This window comes from Sturnira hondurensis, unplaced genomic scaffold, assembly GCF_014824575.4.
Source record: "Sturnira hondurensis isolate 20B ecotype Veracruz unplaced genomic scaffold, ASM1482457v3 Scaffold0006496, whole genome shotgun sequence".
In the NCBI taxonomy this organism is placed as follows: Eukaryota; Metazoa; Chordata; class Mammalia; order Chiroptera; family Phyllostomidae; genus Sturnira; species Sturnira hondurensis.
This window is the reverse complement of record NW_028079127.1, coordinates 17908523-17931196: the sequence shown is the minus strand read 5'-3', so window position 1 is coordinate 17931196 and position 22674 is coordinate 17908523. Positions and strand designations below refer to the sequence as shown.

The 22674-nt window shown below is 59.5% G+C and overlaps 1 protein-coding gene across 6 annotated transcripts in view; it reads right to left on the bottom strand.

Annotated features, from left to right (window-relative positions):
• Positions 1-22674, bottom strand: part of ITPR1 (inositol 1,4,5-trisphosphate receptor type 1) — a 222065-nt gene that overhangs the window by 94355 nt on the left and 105036 nt on the right. For all 6 annotated transcript variants that reach the window (XM_037049555.1, XM_037049550.1, XM_037049551.1 and 3 more), the window contains 16 exons: positions 22172-22366; positions 19921-20172; positions 19383-19524; positions 18512-18665; positions 17412-17599; positions 14445-14583; positions 13752-13806; positions 11732-11897; positions 11484-11654; positions 11059-11124; positions 10013-10150; positions 9610-9735; positions 7462-7662; positions 5426-5677; positions 2736-2861; positions 1555-1683 (listed from right to left, as the gene is read on the bottom strand). In XM_037049555.1, the coding sequence (XP_036905450.1) occupies positions 1555-1683; positions 2736-2861; positions 5426-5677; positions 7462-7662; positions 9610-9735; positions 10013-10150; positions 11059-11124; positions 11484-11654; positions 11732-11897; positions 13752-13806; positions 14445-14583; positions 17412-17599; positions 18512-18665; positions 19383-19524; positions 19921-20172; positions 22172-22366 (2500 nt within the window). The remainder of the gene's footprint in view (positions 1-1554; positions 1684-2735; positions 2862-5425; positions 5678-7461; positions 7663-9609; positions 9736-10012; positions 10151-11058; positions 11125-11483; positions 11655-11731; positions 11898-13751; positions 13807-14444; positions 14584-17411; positions 17600-18511; positions 18666-19382; positions 19525-19920; positions 20173-22171; positions 22367-22674) is intronic.

Here is a 22674-nt window from a genome sequence, read left to right as displayed (position 1 = left end):
CTCCAAAATCCTGTTCTTCCTCCCTGGACCCCACGTGTCCAACAGCCTCCCAGACATTCCACTCGCACGAAACACGCGGTGGCCACATGCAGGCTCACGGTTTTCCCCCCCAACCGTGGGTGGAAGCAAGGAAGGGGAAAAGATGTGCCTGGGACACTCAGCCAGCCACTTGTCAGCAGGTTGACAGGATCCGTGGCAAGGAATGTCCCAGAAACCCGTAAGCTGGCCCTTTAAAAAACAAAATGAAAACCACCAAAAACCCCAACTTGAACTTCATGTTCCGAATATGTGTTGTCCGTCTGGGCCTCGCTAGGGGCTGCAACTACTTAGGTTGAAGATTCTCTTCTGAGAATTCCAGCTGAGCTGGTTCAACGTGTCAGTTTTGCAATCCCATCTCACAGTCTACAGGAGCCTGGGCGTTGCCATGGAGACGGTCACTTTAAATTACAGGAGGCACGTCCAACCTCTGCACCAAGGCCGCCTTCCCTGCCACCCTTGGGCAGGGGCATGTGCCGGCCTTCAGGAATGACAGGCTCGGAGTGTCTCCAGGTCCCGCTCTCCAGGGACTCCCACTGTGGGGACAGACGCTCGAGGGGCAGAGTCTCGTGGTGTGACCTTTTGCGTCGCAGCTGGTGTTTCTAGTTATTTCTGAATGGAACCGGAGGTTACCTGCGGCCTCTAGGAAAGCCTGTCGCAATGAAAACCCTGCAATTCAGGATCAAGGTGCCCAGAACTGGGCTGAAATCATGCTTAGGAGCTGTGACCGTGGCTGAGCACGGGCGTGAACCCTTCTGCGCCTCCGTTTACTCTGTGGCAGAACGGGGAGCACACCACCTACCTGGTGCGCTAGGCACGGACACACTGCTCTGCACGGTCAGGGGACCACCGCAGGACCCGATAAACGCACCAGTGTCACCGTGCTGACCACGAGTCACTTTGCCCCTGGGGAAGTCCCCCGAGTCCCATCTCAGAGACTCTCCTGTCGTTCCACACCCTTCCCATCGGCCCCGGGAAGCCCCCGCCTCCCTCCACGACAAGGACAGTGAGTCTCCCTCTCCCGGCCACCAGAGACCGAGTGTCCCCTCATTCCACAGGCTACGCATGGACGGCGGGAGTGCCGCCCCAGGGACCAACCGAGACACAGTCGGAAACAAGAGCAACTCCCGGGCACGAGAACCACTGCCAGCTGCCCAGCCCGAGGCCGAAACTGTCAGAGCACTGAGAACCCCCGCGCAGAGCTGCCCCGCGCACCCGCTGCATCCCCGCAGAAGGTGGCCCCGGAGCCCTGCAGCCCAAGGGCACGGTCCCTGCTGTGCCACCTCGCTCCAGCCCGCGCCACTGTAGGTGCGTCTCAGGCTCGTGCTCGGAGCTCAGACAGAGATTTCCAGGGCTTCTAGCAAATGTGGGTGATGGACGCACCAGCCCCTCATGGAGAGCTGCGTCCACATCTAACGCCGGAGAGGGGACATAGTAAAAGGGGGGGAAACACCCACCGATGACACCATCCAGTGTGGGGAAATGCTCTCGGGCGCTTCCTGGTCCCGGGCCCCTCACCTGCAGCGTGGTGCTCTGGTCCGAGAACGGGGAGCTGAAGAACGTGGTCACAATGCTCATGACGATCTCGGTGACGTACTTCTCCAGCACCGAGTCCGCGTGCTTCCGGTCGCTGGTGTTGTTGCAGGCCTGCAGGGCGGGAGCGGGCCTCACACAGGTGCCGGGCAGCCGGGGGACCTGCGGCCGCTCCTGTACTCGCCTTAAAAGACAATAAGGGCCGCGGCCAGGAACCCTCCCCAGAAGAGAGACCAAGGATTAAAAAAAGAGAAAGAGATGAGGGTGGAACAAGAGAACCAGGCCAGCTTGGACATCACGGAGAGACTCACAAAATAATCACTCTGGCGTGGGGCCTACACAGCGGCCCCCTCCAAACGCCTGCCCCCTGTGGCAGATCTGACCCCCAAAGGGAGGGAGAGGTGGCACCCCTGCTTTTGCCTAAGGTTTCCCCTGAAAAGACGCCGTCCCCCAAGTTTAAGGCCTGTGCTCCCTGCAGGCCATGGACTCCTACTCCACATAATCACGAGACTCAGATGTGTCCCCAGGCCACAGCCACAATCTCTCCAAACCTACACACCCTGTGGTCCTAGCCGTCCGACAGGCAGCACTGGGGGAGCGGGGTCCATCTCTGCAGCGTCCTCTGCCCCGCCCCCAGCTCCGCCCCCAGACACGCACATTAAAGCCACGTTGGGTCTTGCTAGTCAGCAGTCTTGTGGCTTCAGAAGGTCCATCAAATTCAGTGCCAAACCAACCAGGGGAAGGGACGCCCACCCCAGCTTGTGGGTGGGAAAGCAACCTACGGACTTAGAGGGCTTTGCCGAATCCTCGATGTACTTGCTCAGGTGTCGTCAGGGAAGAGAAAACCTTGCAGACTTGATTTTAACACGTCCCCGGTTATCACTCACAAATCAATCCGTAAAGGATGAAAAGAAAACCAGAGATGCCTTACCCTCTTGTGACGCTCGGCAGATGAAACCCGCCCTCAGCTAAAAGTAAAAGGCAGGAGCGACACATGTGGGAGGAAAGAGCCATCTCTGCCCTTTGTGCTGGAAAGACTGAGCTGAAGTCACAAGACGCTTCCCTAGGTCTACACAGGCATGCCCACGCAGAGATGGACAGATGGACAGATGGACAGGCGCACGCACACCCGTTAGCCCTGCCCCCAGAGCCCCGGCGAGCCGTACCCTGCAGATGTCCACGAGGAAGTTCTCGAACAGCTTCCACATGTGGTTGCTGGTGTAGATCTCCTTCATCTCCACCTCCGTGTCCACGTAGCAGTGGTTCAGGAAGTTGATGTACGCGATCTTGACCTGGGCAGAGATGGGCGTGGGTGAGCCCCCCGCTCGGTGTGCGGGGGTGGGGGCTGCCTCCTCCGGGTACTGAGTGGGGCCGAGCTGGTCATCCCACCTCCCCTGCCGGGTTTCAGTTCCTTGATGTTCTTGGTGGAAAATTCACATTTATGAAATTTAAAACATAAAGCTTTTGGAAGAGAATAATTTCATAGACCCAAGGCAAAAATGGTGTAAAAAAGAACCCTGACCACAGAAGAGACAATGGACAAGTCTGACAACATTAAGATCAAGGATTTTGTCCTGGCCATTAGCTCGGTTGGTTGGAGTATTGTCCGATTCGCGAAGGTTGTGGGTTCGATCCCCACTCAGGGCACAGGCAGGAATCAACCAATGAATGTACCAATAAGTAGAGCAGCAAATTGTTTTTTTTCTTTCCAAAAATCAATAAATGCAACTTTTAAAACAGATTCAGATTTCTGTTCACACCCAGATACGGTTAAGAGTTCAATGGTGTGTGTGAGCTGGGACGCTGTTTGCCACGCTCTCTCGGTGAAAGACCAAAGCTACAGACGGGCGTGTGCGAGACGGACCCTCTGAGGGAAAGGTGGCTCCGCGTCCGGGCCAGCGTTTCCCGAAAGGGAGAGCGAACGTGAAGGACACATGTGGGAAGGGGCTCCGCCCCCCTGAGCGCTGGAGGACGTGGAAGGTAGAACCGATACGAGACATCAGTGTCAGCGTCCGAGAAAACAGGACAAGTGGAAGAGTCTGACGACATCGTGCTGGCTGTGGGCAGGGGGCTCCGGGGCAGGCGCGGCAGCCGTGGGAAAACCACTTGGCCCAGCCAAGTCCCACGGGCGAAAGGCAGTCCCTGACCCAGCACTGTCCTCTAAGGGCACACCTGCAGAGACGCACAGCTGAGGCCAGGACGCACGCACGGTGCCAGAGCACCAGCCCTTGGCATCACTGCTTCGTCACGTGCTATGCACTGGCCCCCGCAGCCAGACCCTGGACATGCTGAGGGGGCATCCGCAGAGCAGCGACTGGAGTGGTGGGCAGACAGGGACACTCCATGCAAAGGCGATGAGGGCGGCTGCATGTGTCGGGGTGGCAGGGGCTCACCCCCACAAAGCTGAACTTGAGAAGGCGCGGCACAACCCAGGAAGGAAGTTCAAAGATGGGCAAAGCTATGTGGTGGTGTGTGGGATGTGTAGGAAAAGCAACTACGGGACGCATGCACAGGGGCTCACGACTGCCACCAGGGGGAGCCTACCAGGGAGGTCAGGGACAGGGACCTGACGACGGGGTGTCTGCCCCGTTTCCTGAGGGGGGTGGTGGTTACACAGCTGTCCTCGTCAGCATCACTCCTACACTGTACTCTGAGACTTAATGTCCTTTCTGTTCTTATGTTGCATTTCAAGCAAAAACGGGTTTGAAAAAAGCTAACTGCCCACAATTTAAAACTATGTCAAAATGCCATCTTCATCTATTCAATAAGAGACCCCAAAAGATCGATAGCTTTTACATATAGACAGAGCAATGAGAAAAACACAACCTCATTATTTTCCTTCTGTAATTATCATCTCAATACATTACTACAGACTGGTTCAATATTCAAACAGGGCAGGTGCGACACGCCTGCCCAGTGGGACGTGGTGACTACAGAAAGAGTGTGGGATCCCTTCGAGGACGGTATGAAGAAAGGACAGGACACCTAGAAAGTCTTTGTGCTTAAAAGGACAGGGGCCGGGAGAACCAAGTCTACTACTTGTATCTGTTTATAAGCAAGACTCTGAAAGGATGTACAGAAACATAATAAATGATTTCCTGGAACAGATTGGTAGGGGATTTTTCATAGTTTACTGCTTGACAGTCTTTGCTATTCGAACTGTTACAAACTACATTAGCGTTAAGAAGTAACGACACAAGTAGCACATACGTAACTTATGGTGCAAATTCGTGTACGTTCAGTTATTCAGTTAGACTGTAAACTAACTGGCTATTTGAAATCAGAGAAGGATACGATGTACACTGCACGGGCCACTCTGTTGCTGTCGTTGTTACTAATCTTGTTACTAATGGAGGTAAAAGAACAGGGAAATTTGAAGGCCTGGAGGGGGTCACATCCCAAACCTGCCTGGCATTGAGGACGGGCAACCAAATTATAGATTACTTTTATTTTCTTATCAGCTGTAGTTCCTAAATACTTTACAAGACGCTGTTCCTCATGTTTGTCATACGAGTGCACGTTCTGAGAGTAAGCTGGCAGGGCAAGGGCGCACCTCTCTTCCAACCGCAGCTCCGCCTGCTCTCAGCTCCTTCCGGGAGACGCGTTCAGATCAACCCCCCCACCCCCGAGGTTGTGGTCCCTTCGCTCCAGCTTCCGTCTTGTGGAGAACACAGAGGAAAAACAAGCTTCCACCATGTTCCTTCTGCACAAAATCGACACTCGAGCAAAAGTTTTAGCCGACTGAAACTGCACAACAAAATGAGCTGCAGGTCCCCAAACGGCGAGGTGCCCTCCAGCCAGCCCCCCATGCCACGTGGCCAGACTCGGGAAGGGCGCCCCTTGGAGGCCGGCTCACCTCGGGGATGCAGTCCTCGTGGGTCACCACGCGGACAATGTCGTCCAGCGGGAGCAGGGAGTTGCACTTGATCTCGGTGTAGACGTTCTTGCCCTCCGTGCACACGGCCAGGAGCTCGACCAGGTGGATGTGGTACATGAGGGGGCTGTTCTCGTCCATCCGGTCCCGCTCCGACCTCATCATCTGGATCAGGGTCTGGAAGGAGGCCCTGTCGTTGTAGAACACGAGGACGTCCTCTCCCGAGTTCACCAGCTGCGGAGAGCAAGCCATGTTCAGACCACGGGCTGCAGGGCCAGCAGCACCCAAAACCTCTCCACCCACACAGGCGGACAGTGACGTGCTGGTACCTCCCTTCCAAAGCTGTGTGGCCACACGCCTCTCGACGTCACTCACTCACGCATACGACTACACAACCGAACAGCCAGAGCGGCAGCTTTCTATCTGCAGACGCACAGGTGCCGGTGGTCCTGAGACACGACTCGGGGAAGAGAAAGCGCGGGGCCCACATTCGTGGGTCCAGCAGAAAGAGAGATTGCAGCCAGCTTGGGCTTGTATTTCCAAACCTAAGAGTTAGGCTGTAGTTTCTCCTTTTAAAATGTTTCCATTTTCTCTTTCTGCTTTCAAAGCATCCCTGTTAGGACCCTCTTGCACACTGCCCCACCTCCTCGCAAATTACCCACTTCTAATGCAGACACACCTTCCCCACAACACTCATCAAAAAGTCAGGCACTTCACCCCTGGCTGGTGTGGCTCAGTGGATTGAGCACTAGCCTACAAACCAAAGGGTCACCAGTTCGATTCCCAGCTCAAGCCCCAGTCAGGGCACATGTCTGACTGGTAGCCCAGGTCCCCAGTAGGGGGCGTGCAAGAGGCAACTATAGACTGATGTTTCTCTCCATCTCTTTCTCCTTCCATTCCCCTCTTTCTAAAAATAGATGAATAAAACAAATCATTTAAAAGTCAGGTATTCCTACCATTAATATTCCTACTGCTAATGGGTTCTGGGTTCCCCAGCACTGCAGGTCTTTATAAATCTCCGTGAGAATAAGACAACTTCAGCACCCTGTGAAAGGCCACACCTCCTAGAGGGCAGGTCCAGAAGTCAGCACAAACATACTCACTACTATTTACCAACAACGACTCAGCTTTATGAGCTCCAGCCACATACCAGCTACCGTGACCAAAACTTCCCCTGGGTCCCCTAACCTCATGAAACCCTGTGTAACCTGGGACAGGTAGGGCCGTGGTGCCCAGTAAGCGAACACAGAAACGCCCAGAGCAGCGAGCAGAGCGTGCTAGGCTGCGATAAACGCTCCCTGTGACGGTTGACTCCTTGGGGAGCCCCACGGTCCTTCATTCTACGGAAGCGCCTGCTGAGGGTTTGGGAAACCAAATCACACAGCCACCACATGGTCCAGCCCATCCTGCACGACACGGCACCACCCTCTACTGGAACCACATACACAGACGGGACGATAAAGCCACGTGGTGGGGAGATTCACTTCAGTTCTTATTTTCAAAGAGGTGGAAAGATGAGGCAGAGCCCAGAGGGCCGGGGCACAGGTGTGGCCGAGGGCACTGCCTCCCACAGAGAAACTGGTTTCCCGGACCGGCTTTTCCCTGGGAATCCTCAAGCAAGGCGTTTTCTAGCTGATCAATTACAGTTGTATGATCAACAAGAAAGGAGTCTGTTCTGGCTCACGAGGTTCTGTCCACATTTAACCTCCATCCACTATATTCTGGCTCATTACTCCTGGGGGTTTTTCGTCTCCCAGAAGAATATGAGCCAACATCCTCAAAATGAATGTACTCATTGCTGTAAAAATCAGATCAGCCTCTTGCCTATATCTGCAGTTTAAGTTCATAAATGAGACACCCCCCTTACACACACACACACACACACACACACAGAGGCAATTCCTTCGGTCTCTCTCTGCAGCCCCGGGGAGAGCGCCGGCTCAGGGGGAGGCAATCGCGCACTGTGACACTCCCGGGGCGACAGCAGAGGAAGGCATGCAGAAGCAGAGAGCAGTCACCTCGGCCATGACCATGTCCTGGCACTTTTTGATGAACTTCCCCTCGGCCTTGACGATGGTCTGCAGGAACTTGATGTACTGCACGCTGCGCCCGTGCGTCTCGATGCAGTGCACGAAGTGCTGCACCACGCGCTCGCTGATCTCGCTGCAGAGCTGGAAGTTGTTCATGAAGATGTGCTGCATCGTCACGGCCTCCAGGATCTGCGGGGGCGGGGGGCACGGGGGCGGGTCAGGCCAGGCCGGCGGGCGAGAGTCGGAGAGGTGCCCGCGCCCTGCAGGTCCCTCCCACTGTTCCCGAGTGCACACCGCCTTCATTCCTAGTAAACTCTTCCATCGTGATGGATAAATGCAGCAAGAACTAGACAAACCACCCGTGTGGGCTGACTGGGGGTGTCGCTGAGGGAACCCCGCAACCAGAGGTGGCCCCTGGGGGACACCCGCCACCTCCTCCCCGTCTCTGGGTGTCTGCAGCTGTACATTCGTGCCGCCCTTTCCTGGCCCTTGTGCCTGCTTTCCCCTCTTTTGCTCCCAATCTCATTTGCGATCTGTCATCCGTGCTGCTGCACGGGTCCTAGTTTGTCCCTTGTCACCGCTGTGGCTTTTCACTGTGCGAGGACACCACCGCACATTTCTCTCTTCCACTGCTGACAGGTGTCTGGGGAACCACCCCGTTTCAGTGACGTGCTACACTGGTCTCACCACGAACAATACCAAGATCGCTGCTCTGTGTGTTCTCGTGTGTGTCTTCTGGTGCTCAGCGCATGTTTCTGTCGGGTTTGCCCCCAAGAGCGGAGAGGTGGGGGGCAGAGTGTGAGCACGTCTGGCTTTGGAAGACATGGCGTCCGGGAGACGTTAACCCCTCACGCTCCACCCTGTGGCCACTCCGTGCCCCACTGCACACCCGGTGCTGCCCCCTCTGCGACCCCAGTCCCTTCCCGCTGCTGGCTGTCAGTCTCTGCTGACCAACCACGTGCAGCCCGTGCTACGGCCACCGGCCACGGGGACAGATGTCCTCTGTAGCGGGGGGTCTCGATTCAAAGGCTTTTGCTCCTTCTGTGAGGCGGGCTGCCAGGTTTCTCCTTCCTGACATTCCTGAGTTTGCTACACACCAGACAGAAATTCTCACCGGATGGGTGCCACGCAAACGTCCCCCCGCCCCTGGCCTGCCTTGGATAAACAGGCATTTTTAAAGAAGTCCGATTTGCCAGCACTTTATGACTAGAGCATTTAGCAGACTGTGCAAAAGACATCTCTCTCCGTAAGGCCATGTACGCCTCCTCACATGACCTTCTAGAAGCTTCACTATCCACCTTCACCCAGGGCACTGAGCTACTAGGTTTTGTGCTTGGTGTGAGGCAGGGGGCTTTAAACTCCTCATCTCTGGCCTTTTCTTTCTCTTCATGTGACAACCAGGGACTATTTCCCTTCGATCCAGCAGTCATCCTCTTGCAAAGTGCTAGTGCACTCATGTGTGTGTGTGTGCGCGCACGCGCATGTGTGTGCGCGTCTGTATGTGCATGTGCGTGCAGGTGTAAGGATATCACAAAACCAAAACCAAGCCCAGACGTTGCCTGGTTGTCCATGACCACGGGAATGGGAACGGCTTTTTAAAAACCCACAGCTGTTCTACGGAAGGCCACGTGGCCATCAAATCAAGTGGGAAAACGCACATCTCTGACCCGCCAACAGCCACGATGTAGTAAGTGAAAAAAAAAAAAAGCAAAACAGTTGCAGAGTTGCCTCCTTCTTCTTTAAAAACTGCAAAACACATCTTAAAAACATGTGTTTAACCAATGGAACTGTTGCGTGGCCACGTTGGGGGCGGGTTACTCTGGGCTGGCATCCCCACAGACAGTGTGCGCCCAACTCGGGAGGCGGGGCCGAGTGAGAACTGGCGCCTGCCTGTCAGCGGGACGGACAACGAGAAGTGTCACCGAAAATACGTGACCCCATCTCACCGTGTCCTTACCAACCTCCCCCCACTTTCCCCTTCCTTCTGCCCCCAAACGATGGGGAGAGTAACGTCCGCGCGGGAGTGGACCAGGGTGTCCCCCGGAACAAGTATGGCAGGGTGGCCGAGCCTCAGCAGCGCGACAGCCAAGCGCAGAGGCCCCGCCCCGCCGACGCGCAGCCCGGCCCCCGTCCTACCCCGGGGTTGAGGAACAGGTTGATGTGCTTGTGCAGCAGGGCCTGGTTCTGCTGGTTCCCCGCACAGAAGTTCTGCAGGAACTCGTGGGCCAGCCTCATGATCTCCTGCATCTTGGTGTCCTCAGCCTGTGCGGGAGGGGACGATGAAAGCGGGTTGCAATCAGGCTGCGTACGGTCAGCAGGAGAGCGCACTGGTCTCCGGGCCGGGCGGCCAGGGTCAAGGCCATGCCCAGCCCGACTCTCCCAGTCGCTGCTCATATTCTCCCCCTCCAGCCTCGGGCAGCAGCAAAGGTCTTACTCCCGGAAAAGCCAACCCAGAGTGGACGCTGAGAGGAGGCGTCCGGGACCCCACGTGCCACCGCGCGGCCCCTGTGACCGGGGACGGGGCGCAGGCCCCGCTGACCTTCTCGTAGGGGATCTGCAGCAGCTCCAGCACCACGGCGTGGGCGCTCATGTTCCTGAGCAGCCGCTGCTGCTGCTTCCGGCTCTTGCGCACCGACGCACTCTCCTGCACGCACAGCTTGCTGAGCCGGATCAGGATCTGGGGAGACAGAGCGGGCCAGCTGGCGTCTCAGCTCCGAGGACCCCGCACGGCACGGGCGCCACGGTGGACGACACCGGGCTGCGGCCTGCAGTTGGCTGGGGCAGAGGTCCTGACTGCTCACAGCCCGCCCCCCCAACCGTGGGCGCCCTGTGGGCAGCACTGCACGTCCACCCCAACACCACGCTATACACTTGAAGGACCTTACGGTCATGTTTGTTAGACCTCGATGAAGCTGGCAAAGGTTTAAAAAGACATTAACCTCAGAAGAGTGGGAAACCTCAGGAAACAAACCACGGGGGGTGGGGGTGGGCAGGGAGGCCAAAGGGAGCGCCCCACACACTGAAACCAGGGGACCCTCCAACAGGCAGAACTCAGCCGAGGGCACCAGGACGAGTCCACACCTGCCGGGGATGATGGCTCCCACAGTACATGGGGAGTTTCGGGAGCACCCTTAACATGCGGACACTGGGGTCTCTGCCGAGGACAAGGGGGACCACGCCCTGGGGCGCTGACCCCCCAGCTCCCGCCTCCTGACGCCAGCCACCCCGCGCCCACACATGGACGTTTCTGACGAGCCACAGCTCTCGACAAGGGGCACTGGGTGCGGGGCACCAAGCAGACCCCTGAGCTCGACCCCGAGCCCTCCAAGCCCTGCACTCCCGCTGGTGCAGATCGGAAGNTGGTGCACCTGGGACAGCCCGGGGGGGGGGGGGGATGATGTGCAAACAGGAAGGGGCAGAGCTGGATTCAAACCCAGATTCAGCGCCACAACCCATGCACTTGAACCCTGAGGCTACCTTGTCCCTGCCCCTCTCCTCACGAGGAGAGCAGCTGGTGTGCACTGTCGGCGTGGCTGCCACCAACTGTGGCCCTGCGGGGACGAGCACAGAGGCGCGGGGACTCACCTCTCTGACCGCCCTGTAGTTGTAGCTGCTTGTGCTCTCGTGCTTCTGTGCCTGGCCGCTCCCCTCCTAGGGCCAAAGTGCACGTGAGTGGGGCGTGCCTGTCCGTCTGCTGGGTCCACACCGCCCTTCGTGACAGACGGGAGGGGGGCCAGGCCAGGCCCTGCCCCGAGTGGGTGTGTCAGGGGAGGCGGGTCTAACCTGCCCCACTGGGAAGTCTCACACAGTCCCGGGAGACCTGCGAGAGGTAGCGAGACTGCCGCTCATTTCCCAGGAGAACAGCTATTCTCCTGGCTCCTTAACGAGCTGTGCCTGTGAGAACACAGCCCAGCCCACAGCTGGCGTCTTTACCTAAAACCAGGGGAGGAGGGTAGCTAGTCTCCAGGGGCCCGTCCATCTCCCTGAGGCCCTGCCCCAGCTTCACCCACCTCTGTCTTCTTGTGTTCGTTTTCCCCGGACGCGCCGTCCAGGGCCTCGTCAGGGCCCTGCCCCTTGTACACCCAGAGCTCCGACTTCTCCACGATGGACCTCAGCTGGTCCAGATCCTGTTTGATCTGCTTGTAGTTGTCCACGTCTTGGCTGGTGACGAGCAGCTGAACCTGCAGGAGTGCGGCCCGTGAGCGGCACACGGCAGGCCACGCACGCACGTGTGCTCGCGCAGAGCGCCCCACGCTACCTGCTTGAAGGCCTGCAGGACCTCCTGCCTCTGGCTGAAGTGCCGGAAGAGCAGCTGCAAGGCGCCCGACACCAGGGGCGGGTAGTCGTGCATCGTCAGGTGCAGCAGCACGCGGAGGAAGGTCCTGCCGCCGTGGTCGTCCAGGTCCAGCGGCGTGTTCTCCTCGCTATGGGGACGGGGAGAGGGGGGGCAGCCCGTGAGCCCCAGACGCCCCTCCCAGCCACACGCCCGGGGGCCCAGACGCCTCCACGGCTCGGACTGCCTCGCGTGACTGGGCCTCCCGTGAGCTCCTTCCCCCAAGTAGCCCTGTCTCCTCTGTAGCTGCGTTGGGGGTCTGAGGACAGCAGAGCTGGCACAGCGGTCACACGTCAAGGTCACTGCCTTCCTGCAGTGACAGGACGGGCCCCGCCGCTGGGTGCCCGGCTCCCGCTGCCTCGTCTGTGCTCTGAGAGCTGCACCCAGCGGGTCCCCCTACGCTATGAGATCGCTGTCCACACAGGACAGCGCCGTGACCCAGTGCTGGCCGAACCACCTGCGGCGAAGGCCCGGCCTCCTTCAGTTCTGAGTGTGCAGCCAGCTCCCTGTCTCGGTCCGGACCAGGCTCGCCCATCACGCACCTGGATGCCAGGGCAACGACCTGCAGCATCGCCCCGCCCAGAGGCACGCTCCCGAGTCCGGGACTTCTCCCGCACTAGCTGGAGGCGGGCAGGGCAGGGCTGCAGAGCCACTGTGAGGACAAGGAGTGGCCGTGAGCCACTGACACCCCCAGGGCTCCCCGAGCGGGGGCGCTGGGCATGGCACCCGGGGCTACTTTACTGTGTCATTTAAATAAATGACCGTGAGGAAGTAAGTCCCCATGACACAGCAGGCCACTCGCTGCCTGCATCAGCGCCCACATGCGTCAGCGCCCACGTGCGTCTACCACCAAGTGCGGGCCCGAGGGTGAGCCGCCTGCCGTGTGTGCAGGCGGCCAGAGAAGCTTGGAGGACATACCACACATGAGCGCCACTCACGCTGTGCACTGCAGTGACGTGTGTGGGGGGGCCTGTGTTTGGGATCGGAAGAACCACTGGAAAGCTGAGGCGCCACAGAGTGCGCCGTGCAGTCAGGCCGAACCCCGAACACCCCCAAGTTTCGGAGAGACACCACCTTCCACGCAGCAAGTAATGCTGCTGACTCAAATCCCGTGGGTTTTACGTTTAGCGCAGAGTGGAGACCCTGGGCCCGACGTCTTCATGGACATGGGAAGAGAGGGAGGCACCCCAGCCTCACCAAAGAGCCAGAAATGCAAGTGACGCACGTGGGGACTGCCACCCCAGTCACAGCTCGCTCTAGTCACAGGACACCGCCACCAGTGACCAGCAGGAGGACCGACTGCTCAGGCCCTGTCAACCCACGAAGTGGTGCGAGGCGGTGAAGGTGACCGGTTTCAGTCCTCTAAGCTTTCCCTTGGGCGGCAGTCTGTCCCAGGACAACGGGTAAGTGCCTTCGCCGTGACAGCTGGGTGTGCAGGCTGTCACTCCAGGCCTGGAGGCACCGGAGTCGCGCAGGCATCTGAGTGCGAGTCACGCGTCACGTCGGCCCCGGGCAGCGTGATCTTTCCCAAGGGGCAGCGGACGTTGAAGTCGGGGATGATGAAAGAGCGGGGTGTGTCTTGTCGCCCCGTGGGCCTTCGAGTTCGCGGAAAACTGCAGCCCAGCGGCGCACAAGTACATGGCTTTGCGAACCTCCCTCTGGGCTCAGCCCCCTTTTCCTTCCCACCCTGTTTCCCACCCTTTCAAAGACCTGGTGTGTACTTGGGGCGACCTCCTGAAACCCTCCTGCTGTAGGCAGGACGCCCCCACTCACACCCACCCAGGCCGACCGCGAGCCTTCAGCCCGAGAAGCGAGCGACTCGGCGCGAGCACAGGCAGCTCTCCGGGGACGCGGTGCAGGGGAGGCCTCTGAGCGCCAGGCGAGAGGCCGGGAGGCTCCCCGCTCTCAGAAACACCCGCGAGACAGGGACCGAAAAGATACTTTCCTTCCTCCGAAGATGCCCTCTGCTTGCTCTTCGATGTGTTCAAAGTCAAGAGCACCTGAAACGTCAGAGAAGGTAACCTCAGACGAGGACGGTCTGACCCCGGGCCACTGGGGAACTCCCCCCAAACAGCCTCACCCCTGCCTGCCCGTGGGTTAGCTTCGAGTCTTCTCTCGTCCCACACCTCTTGGTGGGGCCAGGCCAGCATGGACCACACTGTCGCGTGGCTCTGGTGTGCGGGTCCCCACGCTGCTGCCGGCGCCTTTCCACTCCCTGCGTGACCCCCTGTGACAGCCAGGGCTGCCCTCCACCAGGGGTTGGGGTGTTTCTGCCACCCCCCGCCCCTTCTCCCTCACCACTATTTCCCGAGCAGGGAAGACTGCCCACTGGGAGTAAAGGCTGCTGGCGGACAGTACGTTTTCTTGGACCATTTTACTTTTTATTCCCTTGGCATTTCATGGAACCCTGCATTAGAGCCCTCAGCCGTCTTAGCACCGAGACTCCAGAAGGGGAAGAAATACGCCTATCCCAGGAGGCGGGCTGTTCCAATGACCCCCCTGACCCAAAAGAAGAGCCCTCAGAATCTCGTGCCAAAATACCTTGGTCTCCAACCCAGGCCCGTTTGCCCTCCTCCTCCTGGGGCGCACTGCTCGGGCCCATCCCCAGAGGCCCGGCGGCCACTCCGCGCGCACCAACCTGGGACGCTGCTGGGCCCCTCCTGGCTGCTGCTCCCGGAGGACGTTTCTGAGGCTTGGGAGTTGCTCTCGTCGAACTCCCGCTTAAATATGCACAGGAGGCAGGAGATCCTGTAGTCCAGCCGCACGTTCAGGATGAACTGCAGAGTCAAGCGGAGACGGACACAGGTGGGCTGCCCGAGCAGGCCCCTCCTGCGACCTCCGCCCAGCCTGTGCACGTGGCTCTCCATGGAGCTGGGCTGCGACTTCAGGTCCCTTTAGCCACAGACCTCTGTGGGGCCGACCCAGTCCGCCCACGGCGCCTCCGCTCCCAGGGTGGCCCTGGGTGTCCCGGCGACACCCAGCCTGAGGGGAACCACAGGTCACCGACGCTCCTCCCCACCCCGGCAACGCTGCTGGTCCGCCGCAGGGGAAGTTGGCCGTTCCTCACTTCAGAGAATTAACCGGAAAAAACGTGCGTCCTCTCCAGAAAATCAACTTGGGTCATGCTCTTCTGCTCTGGTGTGTCCTTCGATGTGAATTTGCACCCCGAGGCTCCTCTGCTTCCACCGCCTAGGCACCCCCTGCCCTGGACTCCAGCCCGAAGTCACTTGCTCCAGGTCAGCTACAGGAGCCACCCAGGGTGCCGCTGCCTGGTATCACACGAAGGCCTCACCAACACCCTCCCTTCCGTGCCCCGTCGCCTCTGCCTCGCCCCCTAGGTGGCCTCACTCCGTCCCAGTGCCCCGACTCTCCCAGCCTGAGAGAGGCTGCTGGCTTTCCCTGCAGGCTCCAGGTCCCTGCTTCCTGCTGACGAGGAGACACCTCCTCTGGTGGTTTCTCTGAGTTCCCAGCGCAAAGGAGCACTGCACAGAACCAACAGCGTCAGCCCACCCCGGGGCCATCAGCGCCTTCTCTGACACACGTCACTTCCATGGCTGAGTCCTGCTGGCTGGACCTCAACCACTTCTCCCAGGTCCCCGTCCTTCACACCTGCTCATGTCCACTCTCTCTGGCCTCGGCCGTTATGAGCCTTGTCAAACCGCTCCAACTCCTAGGTGGGCTTACCCTCTGGTGTCCACCAACAAACGAGTCCGAAGGGCCCCGCAGACCCTGGTCCTGAGACTTCAGGCCCCGGGGCTTCTGGAACACAGTCCGGCCCTCCTCCCAGCATCCCCCTGACAGCTTCCTTCCACACGCTCCGCGTCCCGCCAAGGAGACGAGCCCTTGCTGGGGGCCAGGGGCTCACCTGCCCCACCCGCCCATTTCTAACTGCCCACCCGCCCATGAGTGAAGGCCCAGCCGAAAGCCCGCCTCCCCGTGAAACTGTCTCAGGTCCTCCCTAAGCGGAGTCCTCCCTGAGTGGGATCGCAGGAGCTGCCACTGGGGCTCAGAGGAAGACTCTTCCCACGGACGGACAGCCCTGGACAGACACACCGCCTCACCGCACCTCACTTCCCTACGGGATGCCAGCCCCTCAGTCACATCAGCCGTACTCAGCCCCGGGCCCTTCCGTGCAGGGGCCCCCAAGGCTGCGAAAGGCGACACCATGGGCCGAGGGGTCTCGGGCCGCTCTGCCTGCTGAGTGGACCTCAGGCTGTGACCACATTTCCCACACGGTTGCTGTCAAGGTCAGCGGCTCCCCAGACTCGGGGTGTACCTGCTGTTTGCTCAGGAACCCTCCTCTCCCTTCGGTAGGGCACCAGTTTGGGGTGGTTTCCCCGTTACTTAAGTCCGTCTTTATTGCCTGAGGGAGTTCTTTGGGGGAGTCTAACGGGTGCTTTCAAACCATCAGTAAAATGGGATTTCAGACTCAAAACAAAATCCTTATGTCTGCAAACACTTCTTCCAATGCTCGGCCACAAGTTCCCGGCTGGGGCCAGGCAGCACGGGATGCCAGGGAAAGCTGGTTACAAGAACACTTCCTCCAGGAGCAGAAGAGGAAACACAGGCCGCTGGGCAGCGGGAGGTCCTGCCACCTGAGCCTCATCTTCTGCCGCGGGCGGGCGCGCGCCCTCCCCTCCTGCCACCTACGGACTCTGCTCCTCCCCGTGCTCCCCCCCCCCCGCCCCCCGTGACCGGCTCCACTCAGCACACAGACCCCACAATCTCCGGGCTTCAGCATCCCAGCAGAGCCCACCTGTTACCAGCAATCGCCCTCCAGCCCCTCCCCAGTTCACAGCAAATCGCTCACCAGAGCTGTTTGTCACCCCCAACCCCATTAATCTTCTCCCTCCCGTTCCCTCTTGAACCCCACAGGTTCCCAAGTCCGCCAGGCACACCCCCTTGAGGCCCTTGCGCTTTTTGCCTCCAAGACTCTCTCCCTATGTGCGCGCACGGGGCTCCTGTACTCCATCAACGGCCTGGCCCATCGGAAACGACACCCAGGCCCCGTCCCCACAGCCGCAGACCACCCAGCCCTCCTTCACACCCCAGCCTCCTTGGCACTCGTCACTGTCCCACACTGTGCATGGGGTGGAAGTGTCTCTGTCCCCTCTCAAAGGGTAAGTTCTTTGGGAGCATGGATTTAATCTTATTCATACTGAATCTCAAAAGCTTGGAAGTACTTGGTCCCGAATAAGGTTCAGTGACTAGTTGGTGAATGAATGAATAAAGAAGGGGAGGGGGAGGGGCAGGCAGGCGCTGCGAAGCAAACGGGACCTTGGGATGAGCTTCGGGCCGTCAGCAACACACACAAGTGCCCGGGAGCAGATAAGGAGCCAGGGGGACAGCTAGGGTGGAGACGTGTAGGCCAGTCCCTGGGGAAAGCTGAGGCAGTATGGGAAGTTCGGGCGCAGCTGGATGGACCAGGGCACGCCGGGGAGGGGAGCAGACCCCAGGAGAGAGACGAAGTGGCCTCCGAGCTGAGCACACACCTCCCGCCCCTGACCAGAGAGCCCTGGGTCCCGTCAAAGCAGGACGCCACAGTGTGGTCACAGTGCCCCACAACGCACTCTCGCCCCTGCCACCACCGCCGGCTGAGGGTTACCTGGAGAATCTCGATGATCTTCAGCTTGGTGTCCATGACCAGGATGTCCTCCTTCTCCGGCTCTGCCTGTTTCACGTTGCCTTCAGGGGCAGCAGCCATAGGGGTCACGGGCAGAAAGCCCCCGCCCCGGAGCACCACCTGGGTCATCAGCTCGCCAACACCATGGATGGAACGCATCACGTTACTGCCTGGAGGGGTGGGGCAGACCTCGGTCACGGCCCCATCCTGGGCCACCAGCTGTCACCCCATGGATGGGCCGCACCCATGCTGGTTGGTCACTGTCCCGGGGGATCAGGACAGACAGTGTCCTGACGAGGTCCCCACAGAGCGCTTCAGGATGCCGGGTGCGGGACACGAGCCCTTTCAGTCGGCAAGTTATCATTTCTCTGGTTCTGCTCAGTCTCAGGACCCCAGAGACTTGAAAGGGTTAACACTGCCCATCGAAGATAATGGGCCTTCGGGGGCGGGGGTGGGTGGAAATGACCCAAGTCTTGACATCCCTAAAGGAGCATTTCTGTGCATTGATTCTCCCGCCAAATTTTCCTGGCCACCCACTACGTGCCTGTTGCTGTGCAGACCAGGGACACAGGCGTGGACAAAGCCCTGCGCCTGGCCACGAGCACGCCAGGTTAGCTCGGAGGCCCCATCTCCTCGGCGGTGCAGTGGGGATGAGGAGGCTCAGGGACAGGCTGACTGGTGGCCTCGGTGCACAGGGGCCGAGAAAGGCTGGCTCTCTCGTTCACAACTGAACAGGGCCACCCAGGCACACCCCTGGGGCACACTGGCACCCTCACTGTGGACCTCGGGACACAGAGGTCAAAGGCGGGATGTGCCTTTTTGTGAGCGAGGCAGACACTTCGGTTGTGAGGTGACTTGCAAATGGTTCAGCAACACACAGAGAAACACACACAAACACACAGGAAGTGCACAGAACAGTCTCTGACTCTCAGCTGTGGGCGCGGGGGGCCCGACGCCCTGTGCTTCCAACCCATCTTTACGTCGGAGGCGCTCACAGTGGCTGACAGGGTGGGACCCCCGGTGTAGGACCAAGGGGCGGGCGTCAGGTGCCTAGCACCCGCCAGACCCCCCACCACACCCACCTTTGTTCTCGTCCCCCTTTGCCATCTTGCTGATGGGGAAAACAGTCGTCACGTGCACGCAGTCCAGGATGGCCAGGAGGATCTTGGTTAATCGCAGGAGGTCAGAGAAGTTGTAGAAACCGAAGTATATGAGGTTCCTGGCCAAGTTCACAACCTAGCGGTTAAAAGGGAGGGAGGGGGTGCTGAACACTCTGTCTCCTTCAGCTCCTCTTTCCACCGACCAGTGTACAGAGGGCCAATCCCGACCTTCCTTGTGACAAGAGAGGACGTGCGCTTTGCTTCCAGTTTCTGATCCAATTCCATTTTGTTTCATAAGGGGAAGACACGAGATGAAAACCTGCAAAGCCACGGTCTGCCTAGTGACCAGGCAACAAACACTGGCCCGCCCTGTGCTCTGCGCAGGTTCCCCACGTGGTCCGGGACGAGCCAGTGACGCTCAGCGAGGACAGAAAGACACCGTCGTCCTTGCACACGTAACCCCTCCGGGGAATTAAGTGTCACAAAGGGGAACACTTCACCTCACAGGCAATGAGGATGTCTGTCCACAGGTGACTGCTCTGTGTCCGCTGCCCAGTGCGGCCTGCCTGCTTCTCATGGTGCTTACTGGGACCGTGTACAGGGCGCACAGCGTCTCACACGGCCCGCCCACGGAGCACCTCAGCGCAGCGCTACCATCTGGCCAAGGGACAGGCACCAGCCCACTGCACTCTGGGACAGAACCGAGCTGAATCCCTTCTTACGACCCAACCGGAGTCTCGTGGTGAAAAGCACCAGGTGCTAAGACACCCGTGTTTTCCGTCACCCCCGCGCCCACCGCCGAGAAGCGGCCAGCAGGAAGCGGCCAGGACGCGGTCACCGCCTCGCACGCTACCTCGAACGTCAGCTTGTTCTTCTCCTTGTCGGAGAAGGGGAAGCGCTGGCAGACCACGTCCCGCAGGTACTCCTCCACGAACTCCATGGTCTGCGCGAACCTCTCCTTGATCTCGTCTCTGGAGGCCCCGCTGCTGTCGTAGCTGGAGGGGCGGAGGGGGGACAGGTCCCAGGTTCCAGGGCGGCCCGCCTCCCCGCCCCCACTTCACTCCCCACTCCACACGTGTCCCCGAGATGCACATCTCAGACGCTGGTCTTGGTGACCAGCTGCCCGGCCCCACCAGCACACAGACGGTGCTGTGGTTTGTGCCGGTGCCAGCGGACACAAATATCTGCTGAAGGAAAACACACTCCTGTCACCATCTATGCTCTCGGAGAAGTAGTGTCTGCCACCCGCTTTACGTGAAGCTTAAAGTCCCACGGCCTCGCCTGCCGTCCGTGGCGTGGCTGGGCCCCACCCGACCACGGGCGCTCTGCCACAAAGAACGGCCCAAGGGGACCCCCGCCTGGGCAGGGGACGGGGCGCGGGGGCGGCTCACTCGTCGATGGCGATCTCCGACGGGATCTCCGACCAGAGGCGGGCGTACTTCACGGGCGTGACCTGCTCCTGGGGGTCGCGGTCCACGTGCATGTGCAGCATGAGGCGGCAGAAGGAGGCCCTGAGGTCGTAGGGCAGGCTCTCGTCCGACATGCAGCGCAGGATGAGGTCCACGTCCAGCTGCCCGGAGATCTCGTTGATGGCCAGGTACTGGCGGTCCAGGCACATCCTGGCGAAGAGGTTCAGCTGGTACCTGGAGGAGGGAAGTGACATCAGACGCGCGCCCCAGTCGCTGTGGGAGGGTTCGGGTTCCACCAGAGCGACCCGGCTCCCTAACCGGCTGGCACGTCTGGGTCCACTCTCGTCCCAAGTGGAGAAAAGCACTGGGTCGAGCGAGGCAGGGAGGCCCACACGCCCGCCCTGCCCTGCGGGAGTAGTGAGGTTCTTCCCGATTCCGTGTGGCCGTGTTTATTTTATAAGGTAAACCAAGAAAAGCCAGTCAGCCAACCACGCTTGCCAGTTTCCCCTCAGTTGTGGTTTTATTCGGTGGACCAGAGACCACACAGGGAATGGTGCAGACTGCCCAGGTGGGTCTTGTTAGCAGCTCTGCGACACCTATGGGGCGTCAGCTCACGTGCACCCCGACACATCACAAACGAGGTGTAAGGAGCAGGGGCCTCTCAATGTGTCTTTCACTTTCCTCCTCCTCCAAACGTGGGGACCTTTGGAGCTTCCAAACTTGACCATGGAGACACTTTCTCACCCACTCACGGGAGAAGATGCGTCAAGCAAGAAAGGAGTAAGCGTACTTGTGAAAGAAGACGCCAGGAGCTTCCACGGGGGCCGACACTGGCTCCGACCTCAAAGCCGCACTCATGCGCACCTCCACGAGTTACAGGACTGACTTTGAAGTCCCGTAACTTTCACTTTATCCGTGAAACGCAAATTTAAATGATTCCGTTTCATGCTCGTCAAGTTTAACAGAATTAAAAAGCACCCCCACATTCCGAGTTAGCAAAGACAAGGAACAAAAGCTCACATCTACGGCCGAGGGGAGCACAAAACACCCAACTTAGGGCCACTGAGTGGAGTCGAAGTGGGCGCACTCTCCGTCCCACAAGCCCGCTCCTGCGGTGGCGGGGCCGCTTCCACTTTGGAACGAGGGTGTCCCCTGACGTGAGAGGCTAAACGGCGGTGGACACGGCATGTCCAAGAGCAATGAAAACGTGGCATGTTAATAAAATGGAAACCCATCGGCAGCGCACACGCAAGGGGTGAATCTACCTCCTCCATGTGAACATGGTCCAAACCCAACACCGAAGGAAGAAGGGACTTCGAGCCTAGTCCTGCTCACACCATGTGTCCAGCACGTGTCTGCACAGCTTCTGACTGCACGCAAATGTAGCTAAGCACACGCAGAGGGCGTGGAGGGACACGGCACACGCCCGCACGGGGAGCACGCAGACTGTGGCCACAGGAACGTCACCGTCACTGTGGAATTCCCCTTTCCTTTGAAAAGACTGTGAGCCCTGTCCCATCTTTCCTTCCCATTTTTAATAAAATACGTCTCGGCTTCCATCCCTGTCACTTGAGGTGGCAGGGCCAGCAGGCCTCACAGATGGGACCAAGGCGATGCTGGGATGGAGGAGGGACAGACAGAGGCAAACAGACCGACAGACCGGGAAGACACCAGCCAGGCTCACGCTGTCGGACAAGGGGGCTCCCACTCAGGAGAGGGGGCGGCTGGAGAAGCCCCACGGTGCTGATGAGGACCCCAAGGGCTGGCGCGCACTCGTGGGCTTTACCACCGGTGTGAGTAAACGAATACAGAAGTAGACGTGTGTGCATGTGCACACAGATAAAATGTGTATGCATACACGTGCACAACACAGTCCCCAGCTCTGGGGGCCGAGGTCCACGAGGGTGGCGCTCTTTGCCCTTGTTTTGTAGACCCAGGGGCACAGAGAGAGACCTGTGACGTGACCGAGGTCCGAGAGCTCATGAGGAGCAGGGTCCGGGTCTGAACCCGGGTGGGAGGACTCTTGACCCCTGTGGGAAACGCACAGGTGACCTGCCCCGGGGCGACACGAGCACGCCCGGAGGCCGATGTACCACCCAGGCCATGCGGAAGCCCTACCCTGCACCCCTCAAAGACGCGCCCGCCCCTCGGCCGACCATGGGAGCACGGGCCGCAACTGAGTCCCGGGCGTGATCGCGCAGGGGCGGCGACGGACGCCCCGCCGCGCCCTCACCGGTAGTAGCTGAGCACGTCGCGGTCCTCCTTCTGCCCCTCCTTGGCGTCCTGCGCCAGCTCCCGCACGCTCTTGCTGCGGATCTCCTTGCTGCTGTCCCTCCAAAACAGCCACACCTCCTCCTCGTCCTCTCCGGCCTCCAGAGCGTTCTCTCCGGAAGAAACACCTTCAAACTCAAAACGAGAAAGAACCAACCTGGGAAGTGAAACGAGGTGGGAGGGACGCATTAGGTTTGGCATGGGCCCCATCGCCAGTCTCCAACCCACACCGGCAAGGCCCTGGCCTCCTGATCCGCCTTGCGCTTCCCGAGCCACGTGCGGCCTCCTGACTCCGTACGTGTCTGCCCCTCCCAGAGGTGGAGCCACGCAGGGCCCCACGCTGGTTTTGAACTTCCAGCCTCTGGTTCCCAACCAGGACACGTGGCCACGCCTGGGGATCTGTGCATCTCTCGAGCGGCAGAAGGGGCTGCCGGCTTCCAGTGGGCAGCACCGGGGATGCAGCGC